The 20954-nt window shown below is 37.0% G+C and overlaps 1 protein-coding gene across 2 annotated transcripts; it reads left to right on the top strand.

Annotated features, from left to right (window-relative positions):
- Positions 1 to 10818: 10818 nt before the first annotated feature.
- On the top strand, positions 10819 to 17712 carry LOC130727293 (uncharacterized). 2 transcript variants are annotated; one of them, XM_057578400.1, is made up of 4 exons: positions 10819 to 10978; positions 11084 to 11161; positions 11445 to 11540; positions 17367 to 17712. In XM_057578400.1, exons 1-4 carry the CDS (start codon positions 10976 to 10978, stop codon positions 17436 to 17438), a joined length of 249 nt encoding a protein of 82 aa, XP_057434383.1. In that variant the 5' UTR covers positions 10819 to 10975; the 3' UTR covers positions 17439 to 17712. The 2 variants fall into 2 exon arrangements, with proteins under 2 accessions (XP_057434383.1, XP_057434382.1); XM_057578399.1 differs by having other exon boundaries at positions 10820 to 10978; positions 17364 to 17712.
- Positions 17713 to 20954: the final 3242 nt, after the last annotated feature.

Raw genomic sequence — 20954 nt, 5'->3', positions numbered from 1 at the left:
TATTTATTTCATCAATAATGGTTGTTCATACTTTGCATTAGGGGAGATAGAAAAAAAAATAAGAAATATGATAGATGATTTAATAGGAAAAAGAGATAAGAATGACGATTGGAGTGTAGTGATGGTTCTCATTTGTTAAACGATAAAGAGAAGAAAAAGATATAAGACCTAAAAAATTTACTCTAAGGTTGAACAATGGAATTAAGGTTAAGTTTCAAAATTTAAAAGTTTGAGAGAAAGAGTGGCGTCCCGAAGCAGGGTGAAGGTGCGGTGCCCACCGCTCTCACCCTGCCGATAACTCTGGCCAGTTGAGGTTGATCCTTCTTCTCGTAACACAGTTGCGACACACATAACGGGTTGTCTATGAATCGCTCTACCAGTCTGCTTTTGTCTCTTCAACGAACCGCGGTGCCCACTATGGGTGGGCCGCGGACCGTTTTGTTTCTCCCATTTTAGTTTTTTCGACTTTCCTCATACTGCATCCTCTCTTCTTTTGATTTTTCCTTCCCTTTCCCTATACAAGGTGAACAAAATCTCACACAAAACTAGTTAAATCGTCAAGAAATTAAAAACGAAAAATACTAAATACTAAATATGTATGAAATAAATGTGGGTTGCCTCCCTCGAAACGCTTGTCTTATGTCAATGAGCCCATCAAAATGGATCATGTTTCTTTCTCCGATCATGACAATGTGGAGGAACGTAAGGGGTTAAAATTCTCCCCTTTATTTGCGTCTTCTTCCTTCTCCGCTTCTTCTTCTTCTTCTTCTTCTTCTATGGAATGAGGATGAGGTGTCCTCTTCTTCTTAACTCTTTTACATAATGATTTCTCTAGTTGGATACCCTTTTCTACCTCTATTACCTCTATATCTAAAGATTCGTCCCTTCATAAGCTTTCCTTAAAAGGTAGATGGTAAATAGATTTCACATAATTAAAGGTTAGTTTGTCATCATGTATAACATAAATCTTACCCTTACCAACATCGATTACAACACCAATAGTGGCCGAAGCACGAACTCAAACACAGACACGGAACACGAACACAGGCGGGAACGACAATACGACTATAATTCAAAAAGTAGGATACACGGACACAACTTATATATACATATTAAAAAATAAGATATTATATTTATTTTTTTTCAAAAAGCAACAAGATATATGTTCATAAAATTAGGAAAAAAACATTAAACAAGTTAAAGTGTATATATAACCTTCCCAAAGTAAAACACAAGTTAATTAATCTTTTTACTATGAAAAACTTAAAACTTTAATCTTAAGTCAATGAGCTTTACAAAAAAAAAAAAAAAAAACCTAAAAAGCCTCATTTTGCAAGTTCAGCACTTTTTTCCATAAAAAAAAAGAGTTAATCTATCTAGCTAGTGGTTTTTCTCCTCCTTCTTGACCATCATCATCATTGAAAAACATAGCCTCTAAAAAAAAGAGTTAATCTATCTAGTGGCATTCTCCTCCTTCTAAGAGAGTTAAATTATCTAGTTAATCTCATTTTTATTTCAAAAAATATGATTTAACTTAAATATAAAAATTAAAATGAATTAAAATGAATAACACTAAAAGTGTCCCTTAATCAACAAAGGTATGTGTCGACTCATTGCGTAAGTTGTGTCCCAATTGTGCATGAACTGCAATTTTTTATTTTTTTAATTTGGACACTTCTCACACGTGTCGGACACGTGTCGCGTGTCGTTGTCGTGTCCGCGTGTCCTACATGCGGACACGACCCTCTTTAGGTGTGTCCATGCTTCATAGGTGGCAAATAGGACAATAAAATCTACGAACACAATGTGCTTTTCAATTTTTAAAGGTATACCCAGTAGCATGCCTACTAGTTTATGGAAAAAAAGCACCCGCCATTTGCAGAGTAGCTTGTTTTGGTTCTATCCTTGATATTTTCAAATCTTTACAAATTCTCAGTGGCACACATAAGCACCATGGTCACACAGAAATTTAGGGAATTTCAATAGGCCAATACTAAAAGTCACAAACATACACCTAAGATCACCTAGTTTTGGAAGAAAAATATTTTTCAATGCATTTCTACGTACATGTTTCAGCTAGAAATTCCATCTCACTTTAGGAGAGATGTCTGAAGTTATTCTTTAAGATCCCAATGCGGTCACTTTGCTTTTATTTTTCAGTTTTCCCCCTCTTTTTCATTGCTTTCGTTACCGTGTTCTCACCTTCATTCTCAATTTCAGAACTATGGCATTTACTCACAACATGATTAATTGATTATGAGTGTTTTCATAGCTAGGCTAACAAGGGAGGAGATTTGGTTGGATAACTTAGCTACTTGGATTTAAATCATGTTTTATTGAACCTGGTTTTGATATATCCTAGCAGCTAGTTGTTCGATCCTTCGGCCTTAAGCCTAGTGATAGGAAGCTAATTCATATCAAGTAAGAACACTAAGAACCCTAAGCTAAAGCTAAGAAAATAAAGAGAAAGATAAAATGCTTCAATTTTCTTGTTATCCATTCAAGAGTAAAAGATATAATTTATAGCTAAACATAATTCTCTAGATGACCAACAAGTGACATCATCCTAGTAAAGAGAATATACTAGAAGTTGACATGCACCTAATAAAAGTTTGGACATTAAACCTATTATAATAAACTATAGATAATAAAAGATAAAGTGCATAAGACCCAATAACCATAGGCCCATCGGAATGAGCCTCCTACCACCTAGTTTCTACTCTAGTTATTATTTTATCCATTTGATCAAATTTATTCATTACATACTTCAAACTTAGACAAAGTTACACGTAGTGAACTTATGGAGGGTTCATCATTCTTGTGGTATTATCACTTCTCAAACCAAGCAAAATGAGACCAAGTAGTATCTGTGTTAACTAGTGTGTTAGCTAGACAACCTGAGACCACATCTAGTTTTTTTTTTTGATAGGCAATACAAATATATTGAATAGAAGTACAAGGGGTACTTCATCCCAATACAAAAAGAAGAAGAAAAAAGAAGGGGAAGAAAGGCAACAGAACTGCTAAAAAGAACAAAAGCGAAAGGCCTACGAATGAAAAAACTACCCACCTAACGCCTCCAAGAAAAAAGACTTGACAAAACAGGCCTCGTTAAAACCCTGATAGGACAAAACCCCCAAGGGAAAACCTAACAGGGAAAAAGAGTACCGATTTTGAAAAGTCAAGAAGAAGATTTCAAAGAGGCTTACAAAGAAAACTAAGAACCCACCCCAAACCCAATGATCTCGAATAGCTGAAGAAAAATTCACTGAGCCAAAAACCAACCACTTCCCAAACACCTCCAAAGAAGGCCGACCAAAAAACATAATATATAACTTGTAACACCCCATTTTTTGTTATTAGGTTATTTATTATTTTATTTTAATTAGTATTATGGTATATGGTAATTAAGTGATTTTGTTAGATAACTAAGTGATTATGTGATATAGATAAATAAGGTTTTAGGGTTTAGTGTGAGTAATTGAGAGTGTGGCCCATTGTATGGCTATTTAAGGGTTAGGAGTGAAATAGAAAGAAAGAAAAGAAAAAAAATAAGGATTAGAAGAGAAGCAGAACAAGAAACACGTGAAAGCAGAGAAGGAGAGGAGAAAAGAGGAGAAAACTTAGAACTGATCTACAAGAGGTAAGGGTTTGAATTCATGTTTTATGGATTGGTATGATAGTGGATAATGATAGAAAGCATGATTTAGGAACCCTAGGTTGCAAAAATTCCCAAATTGAAATAGTTAGGGTTTGGTTTTTAGATGATTTTGGGGGTAGATGATAGGCTTGCATGATGCGCAGAAATTTACGTTCTCTTGTACCCTTTTTCGTGCTATGTTAATGGCCGAATTTGAAGAAGTAGTCTTCACAAAAGTTGTAGGTTTTTCTGTTACGAAACTTTTGCCACTGGTTTCACGTCATTCCGACGTCTGTAGCTCGAGTTATGTGTATTTTAGTGAGTATAGGTTAAGCTGTCCAGTTTCTTACGAACTGCGGTTAGTGTACGATTTTTCCTGATTTTTGTACTTCGAATTGTGACTTAAAAATTTATAGAGGTTTACAAAACGTGTATACGGAACCATGATAAAAATATTAGATTTTTCTGAGTATATTTGATAATTTACATCTGTTTAATAGTTCATTAGATGTGTGGTGCGCGCACATGGCGAGTTGCGCAGGAAGATGTCGCAAGATGTCGCGACATGGCGAGTTGCGTAGGGAGATGTCGTGAGATGTCGCGACATGGCGAGTTATTCAGCGACATGGCGAGTTGCGTAGGGAGATGTCGTGAGATGTCGCGACATGGCGAGTTGTGCAGTGAGATGTCGCGAGATGGCGAGCATGAGCATGTCACGAGTTTTTTGGGAAAATTTAGAGAGAAATCCAGTCTTTAGGAAATAGTTGCAGAACCTGTTATATATGAATTATATTTAATTTACATCTATTTTTAATAATCATTATATGATGTTGTTTCTGAATTGATGTTATGTTTGAGATGCTAAGTTGTTGTGATTGCAAGTTGTATAATTGATAACATGTAATATGTGTTTTGTGCAACTGGTGATGAATATGCTAAAATAATTAGGACTTGGAGATGGTCTGAATATGCATATGTTAGTTGAGTTTTGCACAATACACTGCATAGTTGTCAAGAGGCAATGTTTGCTAGTTCTCGTGGAGGCTAGTGACTTGTCCCAAAACTGGAGTGGTTTTGAAGCCTAGAGCGAGGGCTTTATTGGTGGTTATCTGTCTGGAGTGGACGCGGTGATACCGCTAAGGATAACAACTTTGGTACCAAAGGCATTTGCACGGGTCTCACTTGAGTCATATGTGTTATGGTGATATTTTTGGAGAGATTTGATGTGGTGGTAATTAGAGACTATTATATATGTTCTAATTGAGCTATAATTTATGGAGTATTTGCCATAACTGTGAACTTGATTAATTATGTTAAAATTACATAATTTATTATTTGTTAGTGAATGTGAGTAATTTATGTGGAGCATAGATAAGCTTTTACATTATTTATTATTATGCTTATCCATATGATATGAGTTCTCACCCTTCTATTGGAATGATGTTCTATGCGACATCGCTCAGGTACCGAAGATAGTGGAGCTTCTCGCGAGGGTTAGTTGGAGGAGCTAGTCTTTCATTTACGGTTTAGTTAGGGGAGTCATGCTCTGTTATGTAACACCGGGAAACATTTAGTTTTGTACCTTGATGTTAAGAGTTACCTATGAACTCTCTTTATGTTAAATTTTGGAGTTGAAATAAATTCGCTGTGCTATGCATATGATGTTGCGACATTAAAGTTGGAAAATTTATATATTTATTATGAGCATGACAGGTGTTTTGATTTATGTTTCTGGAGAATAAGTGTGACACCCTCTGTGTTATGCATTTTACTCTGATTTATGATATATTATTATGCGGGGTTTAGAGGGGTGTTACATAACTTCCAGCACTGATCACACTTTCATAGCCAAAAGCAAATGAAGCCTTCACAATATAGAAAGGAAGAAACAAGTCCAGGACCAAAAAAAAAAACGAAGAAACCAACTTGGAATGCAAATTGAAGCCAACTCCTCCATTACCAACAATCAAGTTCCAGCAACATTATTTATAATCAGCCCACAAATAGAAGCAACACAGGCCGAGAAGAACCCAAGCTTATAAAATATCAAAACAAGCAACAGGTTCGCGATGCCATTCTGGGATTGAGTACTGGAAATCTCTACATTTAGCTTTAAGCCAAAGCCACGCTTTTAATCTAACCAGATCAAAAATACCTTCAGCAGAAGTTTCCTCCCCTCTAAAAATCAAAGCATTCCTAGCAATCCATAAATGCCACACAACAGCAAGCCAAATAGAGGACAGTCCCACTCTTATACGTGGAGAAGCATTCCCAATAAATTGCAGAAGGTGATCCTTGGCCGAGTTAGGGAAAACAGCACACCCTCCAAGCCAGGCAATAACTCGAGACCACACGTTCCAAGCAACTGTACAAGAAAAAAATAGATGATCGACTGATTCAATATTGGAAACACAGAAAGAGCATGAAATGCTGGGTAAATGAATGTTCCTGCGAGAGAGGTTATCTCTTGTAGGTAAACGATTGCACAAAATTTTCCAACCCAAAGCCAAGGCATTTGATGGGGCACGGATTTTCCAAATAATTCTGAAAGAGAGATCCGCATCTTCGCCGGCGGAAATCGTCATAGAATCATATGCAGAACTGACAGAGAACAGCCCGTCACCCTCCTTGACCCATGATAAAGGTTTTTTCCTTGTGAGTACTGCTTTGGAACTAAACCCTTATGATTCAATCATAGCAAAGCAGATATGGGTTTATCGTCCTCAGGTATTGTGTGAACATTGGTTCCACGAGCTAAATATTGATTTGAGCAGATGAAAATATGTTTGATAAAATTATTTTTGTTGTTTTTGAATATAAATGAAAGCAGTAAAACAAAGTTTACGGAGGTAACAAAGAAGAACACATATTCATATTGCATTTTAACCTAATCCTCTAATTGTTTCCACTCAATCACTTCTGTAAAGGTACATTTCACTTATGATGCCGAGAGTTATCCACCTAACTATCCCTAGTCTAGGTGAATCTATCAGTTGGAATTCCTAGACGTAATCCCTTACCATCTAGAAAACCCAAAAAGAACACTAAAGCTCAAATTCTTTCTCAAAGACATTCCCAATGACCGATTCATCTTAAGACAAGGTACCCTAGGTTTGCGAATCTCCGTTGTCACTCCGGAAACTCCTGTTAAAACTCAGAACCACACCTGTCATGTGGAAGTCCACTATTGTTCCTACCCAAGATATTCTAACCTTAAGACAACTAGTTCATTGAGTGGTTTCTCTCTTGAACCGGACCCGCAATTATCTCCCGATCTCATGCTAGTCCGTGGAAATCTAACGCAAATCAATCGATACTTGAAGCGAAGAAAGTAAAACTTTAACACAGTGTTGTGACCTAAGACATAGGCGCTCTACTTTCATTTATCTAAGCATTCACCAACTCATATCAACCTCTCGATCTATTTACAAATTAGTGAAGCTCATTTGACTATCAATTGATTGGTTAGAAGCATGAAGCATAGAAAGAAACATCATACATGAAGTATTATCATTTACATTCATGAAAAGAGCTTACAACAATCAAAGCATCAAGTTATAACATCCTAAATACAAAAATAGAAACAAAAAGTACAAGGGATAAGGAAGAAGAGATGAAACCCAGAAGAATGGCGAAGCACCCACGGCGATAGAAGCTTTCCCAAGCTTTCCATCGCCTCCGAGAGGTTGTCACGGTCCTTCGGCGGTCGCCGCCACGCTCCGGAGCTTCAATCTGTCAATCCTAGACCCAGGGACCCTTCCCCCATGAAGCCCAACCTCCTATGAATGTTTTAGGGAGTAAAAAATGGAAGAGATCCTGAAAATTTCGTGGTCTGCCCTTTTATAGAGTTTCTGGCCGACCTTAGTTGGCTCAAGCCAAGCTAAGTTGGCTCAAGCGAACCTTTCTTTATGCTGAAGTAGTTAAAACCGCCTTCAGTTGGCTCAAGCTAACTCAAGTTGGCTTAAGCGAACTATGCTGAAAATCTACTGTAAAGTGATGGCTTGAGCCAACTTTTGAGCCAACTTTCTTCACTTGGTTTTCTTGCTCAAATCTTCATGAAACTCCAACCTACATCAAAAACCAAAGATTAAACAAAAAAACTCACAATATTTACACGATTTCTACATCAAATTAAGTATTTACTAAATCCACTACTTTGGGGACTAAAATGATGAATAAATGAAGCACACACGTAAGATAAGTGCCTAAAAAGATAACCAAATATGCGTAAAAATGACACTTATCAACCCACCACCACCTATCCTTCCGCCCGTGAACAAGGGGAGAAGCTCGAATTATCCGAGAGAGTTCATTCCCTTGATCTAAGAGTCTCCCAACAATAACCTCCTTCCACTTAAAGTCCCAAACCCACTGATTATCTACCTAGGATCCCATCTCAGTAATGAGGCACTGTTGCTGATCAGAATTAATAAATAGCTCCTGAAATGTCTCCTGGAAATTTCCTCTTCCATGCCAATTATCTAGCCAAAAATGAGTATCATCACCTTCGCCAATCCTTCGGCAAAGGCAGTTATCGAACCAGTTAGCGCCGCCCTCGCCCACACTAACTAAATTCAGGTCCTTCCACCATAAAGAGGCTCTTCTCATACCCTCACCCGAACCATATTTGGCTGAAAGAACTCTACACCATAATTGATCCTTCTGGACTAAATACCTCCATCTCCACTTTCCGACAAGTGCTTTATTGAAAATATCTAGATCTTTGATACCAAGCCCACCAACTGATTTTGGGGAGCAAACCTGAGCCTAACTTACCCATGCTATTTTCCGATCATCCTCCACACCACCCCAAAGGAATCTCAAATGATTTGATTGCATTTATGTATAACTCCCTTGGGCATTCTAAAGAAAGAGATGAAATAAAGCGGGAGGGCAGACAAGACACTTTTAATTAAGCACACCCTTTCGCCAAAAGACAGTTGTTTTCCTTTCCAGCTAGCAAGTCTCCTTTTCAACTTATTAACAACAGGATCCCACATAATGAGGCGTCTAGGATTGGCACCCACTGGCAGCCCAAGGTAAATAAAAGGCAAATCCATTTTCTGACAATTCAACATAGCTGCAAAGCGATTCATAGAGAGTACATCAACAGTCACACCAGCAAGCTTACTTTTGTTGAAATTCACTTTTAAACCAGAAGCGAGTTCAAAGCAACGTAAAACACATTTCAAGGTCAAAATATTCAGGAGACAAGCCTCACCAAAAAACAAAGCATCATCAGCGAACTGCAGCAAAGAGACCTCCACCTGTACCCCTCTTCCAATCTTAAACGGAATAAAGTGATTTAAAGATACCGCTTGGCGAAGAATACCGTTCAACCCCTCAGCCACAATTAAGAACAAGAACGGAGCAAGGGGGTCACCTCGTCTAATTCCTTTCATCATCTTAAACTCACTTGTGGGGCTCCCATTTACCAGTATAGAAACAAAGGATGAATCAAGGCAGCCACGAACCCATTTGATCCACTGCTCAGAAAAATTTAGTCTCCTAAGCATATAGAAGAGAAAATCCCACCTAACAGAGTCGTATGCTTTCTCAAAATCCACCTTTAGGATAATAGTCGGTTTTTTATGACATTTAGCCTCATGAACTGATTCGTTGGCAACCACCACACTGTCAAGCATGTTCCTTCCACCCAAGAAAGCAAATTGGTTGTCCGCGATAACTTTGGACAGCACCAATTTAATCCTTGAAGCCAGGATTTTCGTAACAAGCTTATACAAACAACCCACCAAGGAGATAGGTCTAAATTCATTCAAACCCTGAGGCGAATCAACCTTTGGAATTAGAGTAATGAAAGAGGAATTCGTTCCACGGGGCCACTTCCCAGAAGCATGAAAATCATCCATCATCTTCTTTATGTCAGGTTGTAGAACGTCCCATAAATCCTTCAGGAACTTAAAATTAAATCCATCGGGGCCTGGACTTTTGTTTCCGTCGCAATCCCACACTGCCGCTTTAATCTCAGCAACATCAAATTCAGAGCACAACAACAGATTATCAGCTTCAGACAATTTACTAAAAGGAATACCGTCAAGAGAAGGGGTAGCAGTACTAACCTCCATAAATTTATGTTCAAAAAACCTCTTAATTCCTTTTTTTACAGACTCTGGATCTTCCACCCACTCATCATTAAGCAATAAGCCAGAAATTGAATTAACCCTCCGTCGCCATTTAACAGTTCTATGAAAGAAGCTTGAGTCAGAATCCCCTTCTCTGAGCCAAAGTAACCTGGACTTTTGGAAAAGTAGTGATTCATTTAACTTAGAAACCTTCCAAAGTTCTGCTAGAAGCTCCAGCCTATCCAACCTCTCTTCCTCTGAAAGAGTTTGAGATTCTGCCAACAAATCTAGTTCATTCATTTTCCTAACTGCTTCCTTCCGACGCACATTCAAATCTCCAAAAACCTCTGAATTCCACACCACATCTAGTAATTACAGTAGGTCGTAACTTAAGGAGAGGTAACCAGTTAGACTTTGTGTTTGACTTTTTACTTTATTGAGATTTACATTATTTTGTGTAAACACAGTTTGATGGTACTGTTACGTTCACATGTTTCAATTTTGATAGAGTTTTATAAGTTGCGGATTCTGGTTACCAGAACTAAATTTTGATCAGTAATACATAGCTTCTGGAATATAGAATCCAAAACACATTCTTCATACCATAAAGAACGGTTTCAAAAAAAAAAACCATCGAAAATTAGTCTCCAAAATGTATGAACCAATCCAAGCTTCCGCAAAGTAAATTCTAGACCTCTAAACAACAAAATTAGGTTTCAGAATCTAAAACCCAAAATCTAAGAGTATTATAGAAAATAAATTACACATTGTGCAAATGGTTAGGATAAGTGAAGGGGTGGCTACCATAAAATATAAAACAGTGCTACCAACATATTTTATTAAGGATATATTTCAACACATGAATTGTGATTGAATTTTTTTTCTTCAAATCAACGCATTTCTCTCATTTCTTGAGAATGAGATGATTGTTTTCAAAAAACAAATGTGATGATTTTTCAAAAAAATAAAGAGTTTTTTTATTAAAATTTAAATTTAAAATAAGATGTGCAAAATCTAATCCCCTATAATCAATGGGCCAAGTTTGTTGTGGGTGTATAGGCCAATATGTTTTATTTTTGTGGGTGTGTATAGACCAAAGAAACAAAAAATTGTTGTGGGTGTGGAATTGAAATTAGTGAATTATTACTATACCGCACTGTGTCTCGCTTTCTCATCTGCATTCTGCTCTGCCTGCTACCAACGCAACTGAATCAACCACTACTTCTAGGTTTCCTCAACTGTTCAATCCACCATGGTATTACTATTGGCTATGATTTTCCCCATTCCATGCCACTTCTCCGATCAATTTCATATTGTTTTCTTTCGTTTCTTCTAATTGATCGAAATTGAATGTTTCTAGGTTTGCGTGGCTTGTTTGCTTCCCCTCTTCCTGGTTCCGATCATCAACCTCCTCCCTCTCCTCTTCGATTTTCTCATGGTAACTGCAATTCCTTCGTTATGTTATTTTCAATCCCTAATTTTTCAAAACGCCTCATTTACTTTAGTTATTCTTATTATGAAAAATTGCGATGCCGATTTTTTCACAAAAGTTATCTAGTTACAAATTAGTGACTAAAATCTAGGTTATTAGTGTGTAAAATCGAACATTGAGAATTTTGACTGGGACTGAAAAACATGCTTTACCCCTAAATCTAGTTTATAATGTTTCAATGATTGTTGAATTTTCATTTTCATAAGCATGTCCTCTTTTTCGATTCCAGGCGAAAATCTATCGGGTCTTTGGCTGGGAGTACAGGAAACCGGAGAGGGCTCCCCCGGCTTGTCCATACAAACCATCAGCCAATGGTGTTAGTAAAGTAAGTCAATGCCTGATGTTGTTTTTTTCACCTGTGGTTCAACTTCTGTGTTATTAAAACAATGATGAATAGGACAATTGATTCCACTTGAAAGAGTGGAACCAAAGCTAGTAGAAGTGTAGAACAGAAGAACATATGCCGTTTTGTTCTGTCTGCATGTCGAACGCTATACTAGACATATTTGCATGTCTCTTAAAGAAGTCCATCCCTCCCTTGGATCAAGCCCAACCTTTACCAGCAGAATTGCAATGCAAGAGAACTAGGAACTCCGAAGCCAACCCCAGTACATGCTAGGCTTGCGTTATGACAGTCAAGGTGCACAAATGCCTATTCTTGTTGAGTAATATTGGTTAGGAAAAAGATAATACATGGAGGATATGCGTTAATTACCGTTCCCTCGATAAGGCAACAGTACCATACGAATAGCCTATATCAGTTATAGAAGAAATGCCATTTTGGCAACAGGCAGTGGAGTATTTAGGCCATGTGATCTAAGTTATCAATCCCGACGGGATCCCAGGTTCCCATCCCACCCCAGCCATGCCCTAGGACAAATTTTCTCATCCCAGCCTAGTTCACTGTCCCAGCTAAAATTCCGGCCATCCCGCTTGGATAGTGAAGGCCCCACTTTTCCATTCCGGGTTTCCGCAATGGAAAAAAACCCAAGCACTTCGATTTTGTTGGATCTTTCCCTCTCTTCTATCCACTTCCACACTCTTCTCCTTTGTTCTGTATTCGCACCATCCCTCTCTTCGACCCAGAACCGGCTGGTGGCCACCACGATAGGACCTCTCACCTTTCTACGGCAAGTGCCTCCTCTGTTCTACCACCCACTTCGACCCTCTTCTACTCTGTCTATCATGTATTTATCATTGATTTAGTAATATGGTATAAAATATACAAAATATAAACAAAAAATCACCACCCTGGCTATCCCGCTTTCCAGGATCCACTATCCCAGTTGAGGCTGGCCCTGACGAGATGGGAACTGGGATTGACAACATAGCATGTGATTAAAGATTCTGGCAAAATTGTCAAACCTATTACCGAGTGAACAAAGAAAGGACGATTTCATTGGGGAAAGGAAGCTTTGAAAGGCTGAAACAAATTATCACTAAGGCTCTGATTTTGAGATTGCCTGATTTTACAAAAGAATTTGTAATCGAATGTGATGCTGCTGGTAGAGGTTCTCGGGCCGTGTTGATGCAAGAAGGCATACCTTTGGCCTATTTTAGTGAAGCTCTTTGTGAAGGTATTTAGCAAAGTCAGCTTATCACAAAGAACTTGTGGCATTAACATTATAAATTGAGCATTGTAGACCTTATCTTTTGAGGAGGCATTTTAAAGTTTTTTCTAATCAAAGGAGCTTAAAGCAGCTATTAGAACAAAGGATACCTACCCCGAATCAGCAGTGTTGGCTTGCTAAATTGTTGGGGGTATGATTTTGAAGTCATTTACCAGCCAGGTCCCCATAATAAGGCTGCTAATGCTCTATCCAGGTGTGTTGAGGAGGCAGAGTTGCACGTTCTGGTTTCAAAACCAAAATTGGTAGATTCAAGTATGATGCAACAAGAGATCCAGCGGGATACTTGCAGGGGATTATCTCAGAGTTAGAGGTTGTCTTCACAGCATGGAATTCTGATTTACTATTACAGATAGGAAATTTAGGATAATTGAAGTTGGATTTCAGTCATACTTCAAGAGTTCCATAGCACTCCTACTGGGGGTGGGGGGGGGGGGGGTCATTGAGGGTATTACAGAACTTATAAGAGATTGGCCGAAAGTCTCCATTGATGTGGCATGAAAAGCAGAGCTCAAGAATTTGCACTAGGATATGATGTCTAGTCATTGAGGGTATTTGATAGGGCACTGTGTGAACAGTGCTCGTGAACAGTGCCTGCAGTAGCAGTTAGGGGTTGTTTTTATTTAAATTGGGTCAGTTATTATTTGCTAGTTGTGTCTGGTTGTAACTGTCTAGGGGTGGTTATTAAATAGGGGTTGTGTTTGTTTATTTGTTTCATTCAGAAGTTGTGTGTTTTAGGAGAGGGACTGGACTCTCGAATTCCAGTATTAGGAGAGGCTGGCTCTCGAACAACCAGAGTTGTATCATTATTTCTATAATATAATTCTGTTCTTATCAATTTGGTATCAGAGCACCATCCAGGTGCTGTGGTGCAATTGAATTGAGAAGAAATGGAGAAGGAGACAACAAGATACAAGTGGGGAAGTAAGGCTGGAAAGAAAAGAGAAGATTCCATGAGGCATTCATTGTCACTGGAATCAATTGACCTTCTTAGACAAATGAAAAGGGAGATCGCAGATTGGAGAGAGGAAATTGCACGTCAGATAAAGGAAGATGAGAGAAGAAACAAGGAATATCAAGAATGGAGGCAAAACAATTTCATACGTGTGATTTCAAGAACGAGTTCTAGGCTGAATCTCGGAATCCAGCGAACGCAGCCGATGAAGGTGCTGGCTAAAGTAAGGAAGTGGAAGATCAGGAGCGGCATGGAGATCAAGCGAGATCCGAGGAAAAAGCCACTTCTGCCGGAGAAGTCTGAGACAGAAGTGATGCAGAAAGACTGGTTCGAAGCGGCAACAGAACACACCGCAGCGGAAGCGTCACGAAGTGAAGAGGAGGTTGCAACGGTGGTGTCACAAAGTCAATCGATCGCCGTGACAGTTTGCATGTTGACAGAGAAGGGGGAGAAAGATGGAACGACTATAATCGTTTCCTACTGGCAGTGCCAGAATGGTTCTTCAATGGAAGGAACCCAAGAGTGTGACCTTCAAAAGGGGGAATTCACCGCTTGGGCCCAAAATGCTGATTTAGAGTTCGATGTGGAGAGGAGGCCACCGCGGAAACCGCCGGACTTACTCCATTGCAAGACAATGACCGTCAATCGTCCGCCGGCTAAGCCACCAGACCTCTTTGTCGGTGATCCCAACACCTTGGGCTGTCTTCCATGCCATTTGGCAACCACCAAACGACCTCCGGCAAAGCCACCAGACTTTGCCTTCCCTTGTGTAAGAACAGTTGCGAATCTGTGGGCAGGGTGCAAGAAACTTTCCGGATTACCACCTTGGGGACAAGGTGGATCTTTTAGGGCGGGGTATTGATAGGGCACTGTGTGAACAGTGCCTGCAGTAGCAGTTAGGGGTTGTTTTTATTTAAATTGGGTCAGTTATTATTTGCTAGTTGTGTCTGGTTGTAACTCTCTAGGGGTGGTTATTAAATAGGGGTTGTGTTTGTTTATTTGTTTCATTCAGAAGTTGTGTGTTTTAGGAGAGGGACTGGACTCTCGAATTCCAGTATTAGGAGAGGCTGGCTCTCGAACAACCAGAGTTGTATCATTATTTCTATAATATAATTCTGTTCTTATCAGTATTACAGAACTTATAAGAGATTGGCCGAAAGTCTCTATTGATGAAAAGCAGAGCTCAAGAATTTGCACTAGGATATGATGTCTATCATCTATGAAAGGCAAAAATTTCAAGCTAAGTCTCCTGCTGTGTTGTTGCTACCTTTAGATGTTCTTGAGCAGGTTTGGGAGGATTTAAGTATTGATTTTGTTATTGCACTTCCAAAATCATGAGGGTTTGATACTGTGTTAAGTACCGGTAATTACAATGAAAAGTGAATTAGGAGAAAAGAAAAAATATGCTGTTTTGTATGATTAAGGATCCTGGAAATACAGCAGATCCTGGAATTGAAACAATTACAAAAGAAAAAGGAAACAGCAGTAGGCTATTTAAAGAGTGCCTATTCTCTCTCAATTCTTTCCCTGTTCTAGCCTACCTCCCCCTTTCCCACATTCATACACCCTCTTTCTCTCATTCACAACCAACTCTCCCTGCTGCCAGCTCAGCAGACAGTCAGGCTCCCCTCCCTGTGTTGATTCAATTCAATGCATCACAGCTCTTCCTCCTTACGCAAACCTTAGTAATCATGGCCTTTGCAATTGGGCCCGTAACATCTCTCCATCCTTCAAGTTCACATTGTCTTCAAGGTGGAACTGAGGAAGTTGTTCCTGAATTCTATCCAATGGTTCTCATGAATTTTCATATTCAGGAAGTGGCTGTATAAGGGGAGCTAAAGCTATGAAATGAACATACTTCGTTAGCTTATCCACCACCACCAGAATATGGATGGAAGCCACTTGTAATAGCTGAAGCCAAAAACCATCTGGATCCCATTGTTGAAAAGATGTGCACCAGAAGTGAAAAGAGGCAGAGTTGCAGGTGTTCGTTTGGTTTTGGGTTGCGGGATTTGGGATTGTTGGCTGAGTTTAGCGATCTTTGGTTTTTTTTTTTCGGGCCTTTCGGTTCTTAAGGCGTTTTATCTTTCGTGGTTGTGGGTTTGGTTCATGTAGCTTGTTGGGTCTTTGTACTTTATAATCTTTTTCAAGATTGTGCCTTATCTATTTAACATTTTGCTTTTGGAAAAAAACAAAAAACTCCCAATTTGCGAAACTGACAAGACAGTGCCTCCAAAGTTGTTCATGTCCCCACCTTAGTCAACTGATCTGAGTACCATTCATGTCAATAGTGAAATTTAAATCAAATAGGATATGAGATGATCATTACTAGTCTATCATGAACGGTTTTAACAAGTCTCAGGCTGTATTAAACTGACCACTAGGACTAATCCTTTCAGTATCTCTTTGTTGAAGTCTTTATTGGACACATAATGTTCTGGAATAACATTTGAGCAACATAATATTTTGTATTCTTCTATCTATAGCTCATTTACTTCAATTTGCTTTTTTAGTGGCATTTGCGTATATCATCATTTTGTAGCAATTTACATGAGAGGAGTTAATAATGCTACTTCTATAAATCTCAATTTTGATGTCTTTACCATTCTGTGCCTGTTCCAAGTGTAGGTGATGATGGCTCAGATTTAAAAAAATTTAACATTGTCTATAATTTGGAAAAGAAGAAAACCTAATCCTAATAAGTGAATAGTAGTTGATGTGAAATTCCTGGAGTGTATGTCAGATCGATACCATGCTCTCTTTCAGAATTTTTTTAGTTGAATGGAAAAAAGAATTAATGATAAAAGAATACTGGGTGGTTTTGTTTTCAATTTTAATTCTGACACTTCTATTTATCTGATATTGCTTAAGCTGTTTTAATGTATAATGAAGTAAATTGGTGAAATCAATAAGGGAACTTTGAGTCTATTCTGCTTCATTGTTGCCTGATACATGGTTATTGTGGCTGGTTATCTATAAAGACATTATCATCTCGGGAATAATTACAGTATTATTCAAATGCCTCTTTTGCAGCATTATATTAGGATTAACTGAAAGGGTTTATGTTGTTTATAGTTACATGCAACTCCCAATTGAGAAGAACGTTGTTCGTTATCTTTTATTTTATCTTTCTTTAAGATGGACTCTGTTGTGTCAAGAAGTAATACTTTAAAAACCAGGTTGTGGAAAAAATATAGTCCTCCGAGTATGAACGTCTTCCATTAAAGTTACAGAACCTGACATGTATGATTATTTTCTCATTTTGAAAATTTTGTTGAGTGAAAAATAGAAGAAAGGTGTAAGGTCTGTAATATTAAGAATATTTATTATGGGAGGGTGCAGATACTAAAAATTTTCATTGGGTAGCGTGACCTATCAGTTGTCCTTGTTTGTAGTTGCTGCTTCACTAGTCCATGTATTACTCGATGATAGATTCTTTTTTGAGGCGTCTTCATCATGCATGAGTGAATAATGTTTGAATTGGCTTAATTTGGTGTTGATTGTTTCATCTGATAAAGCTTCCATGAATAAATATAAACTAAGTACAAATCTCTCAATTTTATAGCAGGCTGAGGCAAATGCTGAACCAGCAACACCAGAACCTGTTAAACCTGAAAGTGTAAATGTCAAGGAGGATTAATCTGGGATTAGCTACTGTACATCAAGGCTTTACAGGAGGGAAAAAAGTATCTAATGATCTATATCTGTAACTTATTATTGTTGTTTCTATTGTTGTTATTATTATAGGTCCTAAGACTGTTTATAATATAAGTTGGTAAGCAAAATGGCACCTGAATCACTAGACCTCCATACTACATTTTGTGGTTTAGGCAAGAGTTGCAAGAATTTGATGTTACTAAGAATGAACATTTTTATATGTGACTAATTTGTTATTGTAACTTTTAGAAGACTAAGTTGAAGTCTAGTGTATCTTTAGAAAATTAAAATGTTAAGTTAGTCACAAATATTTTTATTCTAGATAAAGAAACATAGGATAGCTTGTCAAAAAACTTCAAATTCTTACCTAATAGATGTTGGAGCCTTAAAGTTCATAACCATAGTAGATATAGCTCCAGCGCTTAGCGCAAGTCACTTCAAAAAAATTTAAGGGAAAATGAAGTATGTTCTAGATCTAGGAAGGATATGGAATAGAGACCATGATACCAAACCCTAGCAAACCTAGAAAGGAAAAATAGTAAAATCATGTAATAATGAATGGATCCCATTTACAATGGGTGACCTCCTCTTTTATAGTGGAGTGGTCTAAAACCCTACTGCTAGCTTAATTGGGCTCTTGGGCCTCATAAATCCTCGGCCTAGAGAGTTGGTCGCCCTAAGGAGGCCTTGCCTAGCCGTTCTATAATCACGCCAAACTCTAACTCTGGGGTCCTATCATGGGCAGGTCTCGTCCAGTCCAAAGTATAGTATTTTATTCATTTTAAAAATATGCATTTTATTTTTTGGATTATTGGCTAGAATTTGAATTATACACTTTTTAACTATCTTTTTCTTTGTTTTCACTTTATCCATATTGTCGATCATAAACCTTTCTGTGTTATGTGAATACAAAAATCAAAATGTGTACATAACATTAGTCTTCAAAAAATAAATAAGTCCTCATGAAACTTTAATTCAAGACCTATAATTTGGGAGAGTGCAGGGATGTTGTGTGGTCCTAGACATACAGCACTCCAGCTTTTATAATACTGTTAAATGACTCTTGCACTCATATAGGGGACTTAAATAATACTGCTCATTATATGTTAGTTACATTAAAAAATCATTATTCTTGATGTTTCCGGCCCAATGAAACTTGATGACCTTCCTCTGGTTCTGGTTCTCTTTTTGTCAAAACTCAATAGGCGAATCCATGGAAAAAGATTCGAGGGGCCCTTTAAAGTTAATTGAGATTAATATCTTTACTCGTTTCTTACGACTATTTGAAGAAAACCATCCCTAACCGGCTCTGCTATGAATATAGGGCCCGTTTGGTGACCAGGACAGGATAGGATATGACAGGATAATAATCATATCTTGTTGTTATCTATTGTTTGTTGCACCAGCAGGATATGATAACACTATCCTGTCTCCTATCCTATCATGTCAATCATGTGTAAAAGTTATCCTGAGGTGGGAGCTAGGATAGAGCAGGATAGGATACCAGTTATGTATTTTCTTTCAGTATCCTAACTCCAAATTAATTTATTTTAATATTATATAATTTATAATTTATAATTTATAATAATATTAATTAATAAATATAAAAACATTAATTTAACTAAAATAATAAATAAATAAAATTATTATTCATAAATAGTAAAATAGACTACTCACTTACAAATATTGATTTATTAATAATAATAGACTAATTTAATATTTTCATCTCCTATTATTTAAAAATTATTTATCTACTTATATAATAATTTAAATATAAAGTATTTTTGAAATAAATTTTTTTTAATTTAGTTAATTTTTATTGTTTATCACGTGTCACAACTAAGTGAAAAACATTGATTACAAATATTGATTTTTTAATAGTAATAGATTAATTTTTTATTTTCATCTCCTATTATTTAAAACTACTTATCTACTTATATAATAATTTATAATTCAAATATAAAGTACTTTGGAAATAATAATATTCTTAATTTAGTTAACTTTTATTGTTAATTATCACGTGTCACAACTAAGTGAAAATCAATCGGTTAACTGCATAATTTTATTTAAAATATAGGGTATCTTCAAAACAATAAAATAGGCTAATTAATAAAATTTAAATTAATTTTATTTATTTTAAAATATAGACTCATTCATGGAAATGTAAATAAATTAAATTTAATAGAATGATCAATTTTAAATGTATTTTTTATTCAAATATAAATCTGATACATTTTTCCTTATCATATCCTGTCCTTATCATGTGCACCTCAAACACAGGTTATGATAAGAGTCTATCCTGCTCTTATCCTATCATGTTGATATCCTGTTCACATATCATATCCTATCCTGACCACCAAACGGGCCCTAAAACTAAAAGCAAAAGCCAGTTTCTAGAAAATGACATACTGACTACTACTTTCTCAAAAGCTCCAAAATAGTTGGTTGGGACGTTCCGAACTTTAAGCCACTATTTGCCATCGAAATTATTTGTCAATTACCACATTTGTCTATAATAATAATTCATCGAGTAATCTCACAATTAGAGCCTTTCAAATAATACATTTTTTTTGAACGATCAAAGAATACATATTTATTACCACTTATATACATTTCCGGGCGTGACTTCTTTAACCGCTAAGAAGCAACCTATTGTCTCTCGTTCTTCAGAATATGAATATGGTGTTCTTGCTTCCACAGTGTGCGAGTTGTATTTGGTTGTCTTACTTCTTAACATTTGTTATGATGGTCATTCTAGTGCATCAAAGATAGATATACCTTGATAAATATGATATACAAATTAGATAAATAAGTAGACATCAATTTTGTTTCATTTTCTGGTCCCGGTTTTACAGTACCATTGCTACAAAATCAAAATTTGAATAAACAGACATCAATTTTGTTTCATTTTCTGGTCCCGGTTTAACCGTACCATTGCTGCAAAAGCAAAATTTGGTCCCCTACTGCTTGACAGTTCCAATTAGTTTTTTTTAAGGTTCTTTATTAGTTTTTTTTTTTTAGATGACGAAGGTTCTTATGAGTTAAATCATTGCAAATATAATTAATCAAATCACAGCCAAATCATAGTAAAGTATAAAGAAAAATAACCCCTACGCCAAAACTCTTTATAGTCATTTATCCTCTCGAATGAAATCTTTCTTCCATAGAAAATCTCTAGATATCATTTTATATTATAGTATCAGATTCTGTGCATAATCTTCTAAAAATGTGACCTGAATGTTTTGGCTTTTTCTTTCTTGGCCATGATTATATGGAAACTACCAATCAGAACCTAATTCATGATTGCGTTGTTGAAACATCAACTTCGCTTAACTTTGATGATCTCGGAGTGATTTCTTGACAAAGAGACAAACTCTTATTCTCATTCCACATACGATAGGGTTTAATTAGTTTTTGCAGGCATTACTCACTTTGGCTTTTTATAATGAAATCTAATCGTCTTCTCAAATCTCATGATGTATAACTCACATCAGACGTT

Source organism: Lotus japonicus, unplaced genomic scaffold (genome assembly GCF_012489685.1).
Source record: "Lotus japonicus ecotype B-129 unplaced genomic scaffold, LjGifu_v1.2 AP026985.1".
NCBI classification, from domain to species: Eukaryota; Viridiplantae; Streptophyta; class Magnoliopsida; order Fabales; family Fabaceae; genus Lotus; species Lotus japonicus.
The sequence above is the reverse complement of the archived record's forward strand: the minus strand, read 5'-3'. Positions and strand labels throughout refer to the sequence as shown.

Coding starts and splice junctions, on each gene's coding strand:
- LOC130727293 (XM_057578399.1), top strand. Junction 11,162..11,444: donor TCCTCTTCGATTTTCTCATG/GTAACTGCAATT, acceptor TTTCGATTCCAG/GCGAAAATCTATCGGGTCTT. Junction 11,541..17,363: donor CAGCCAATGGTGTTAGTAAA/GTAAGTCAATGC, acceptor TCAATTTTATAG/CAGGCTGAGGCAAATGCTGA.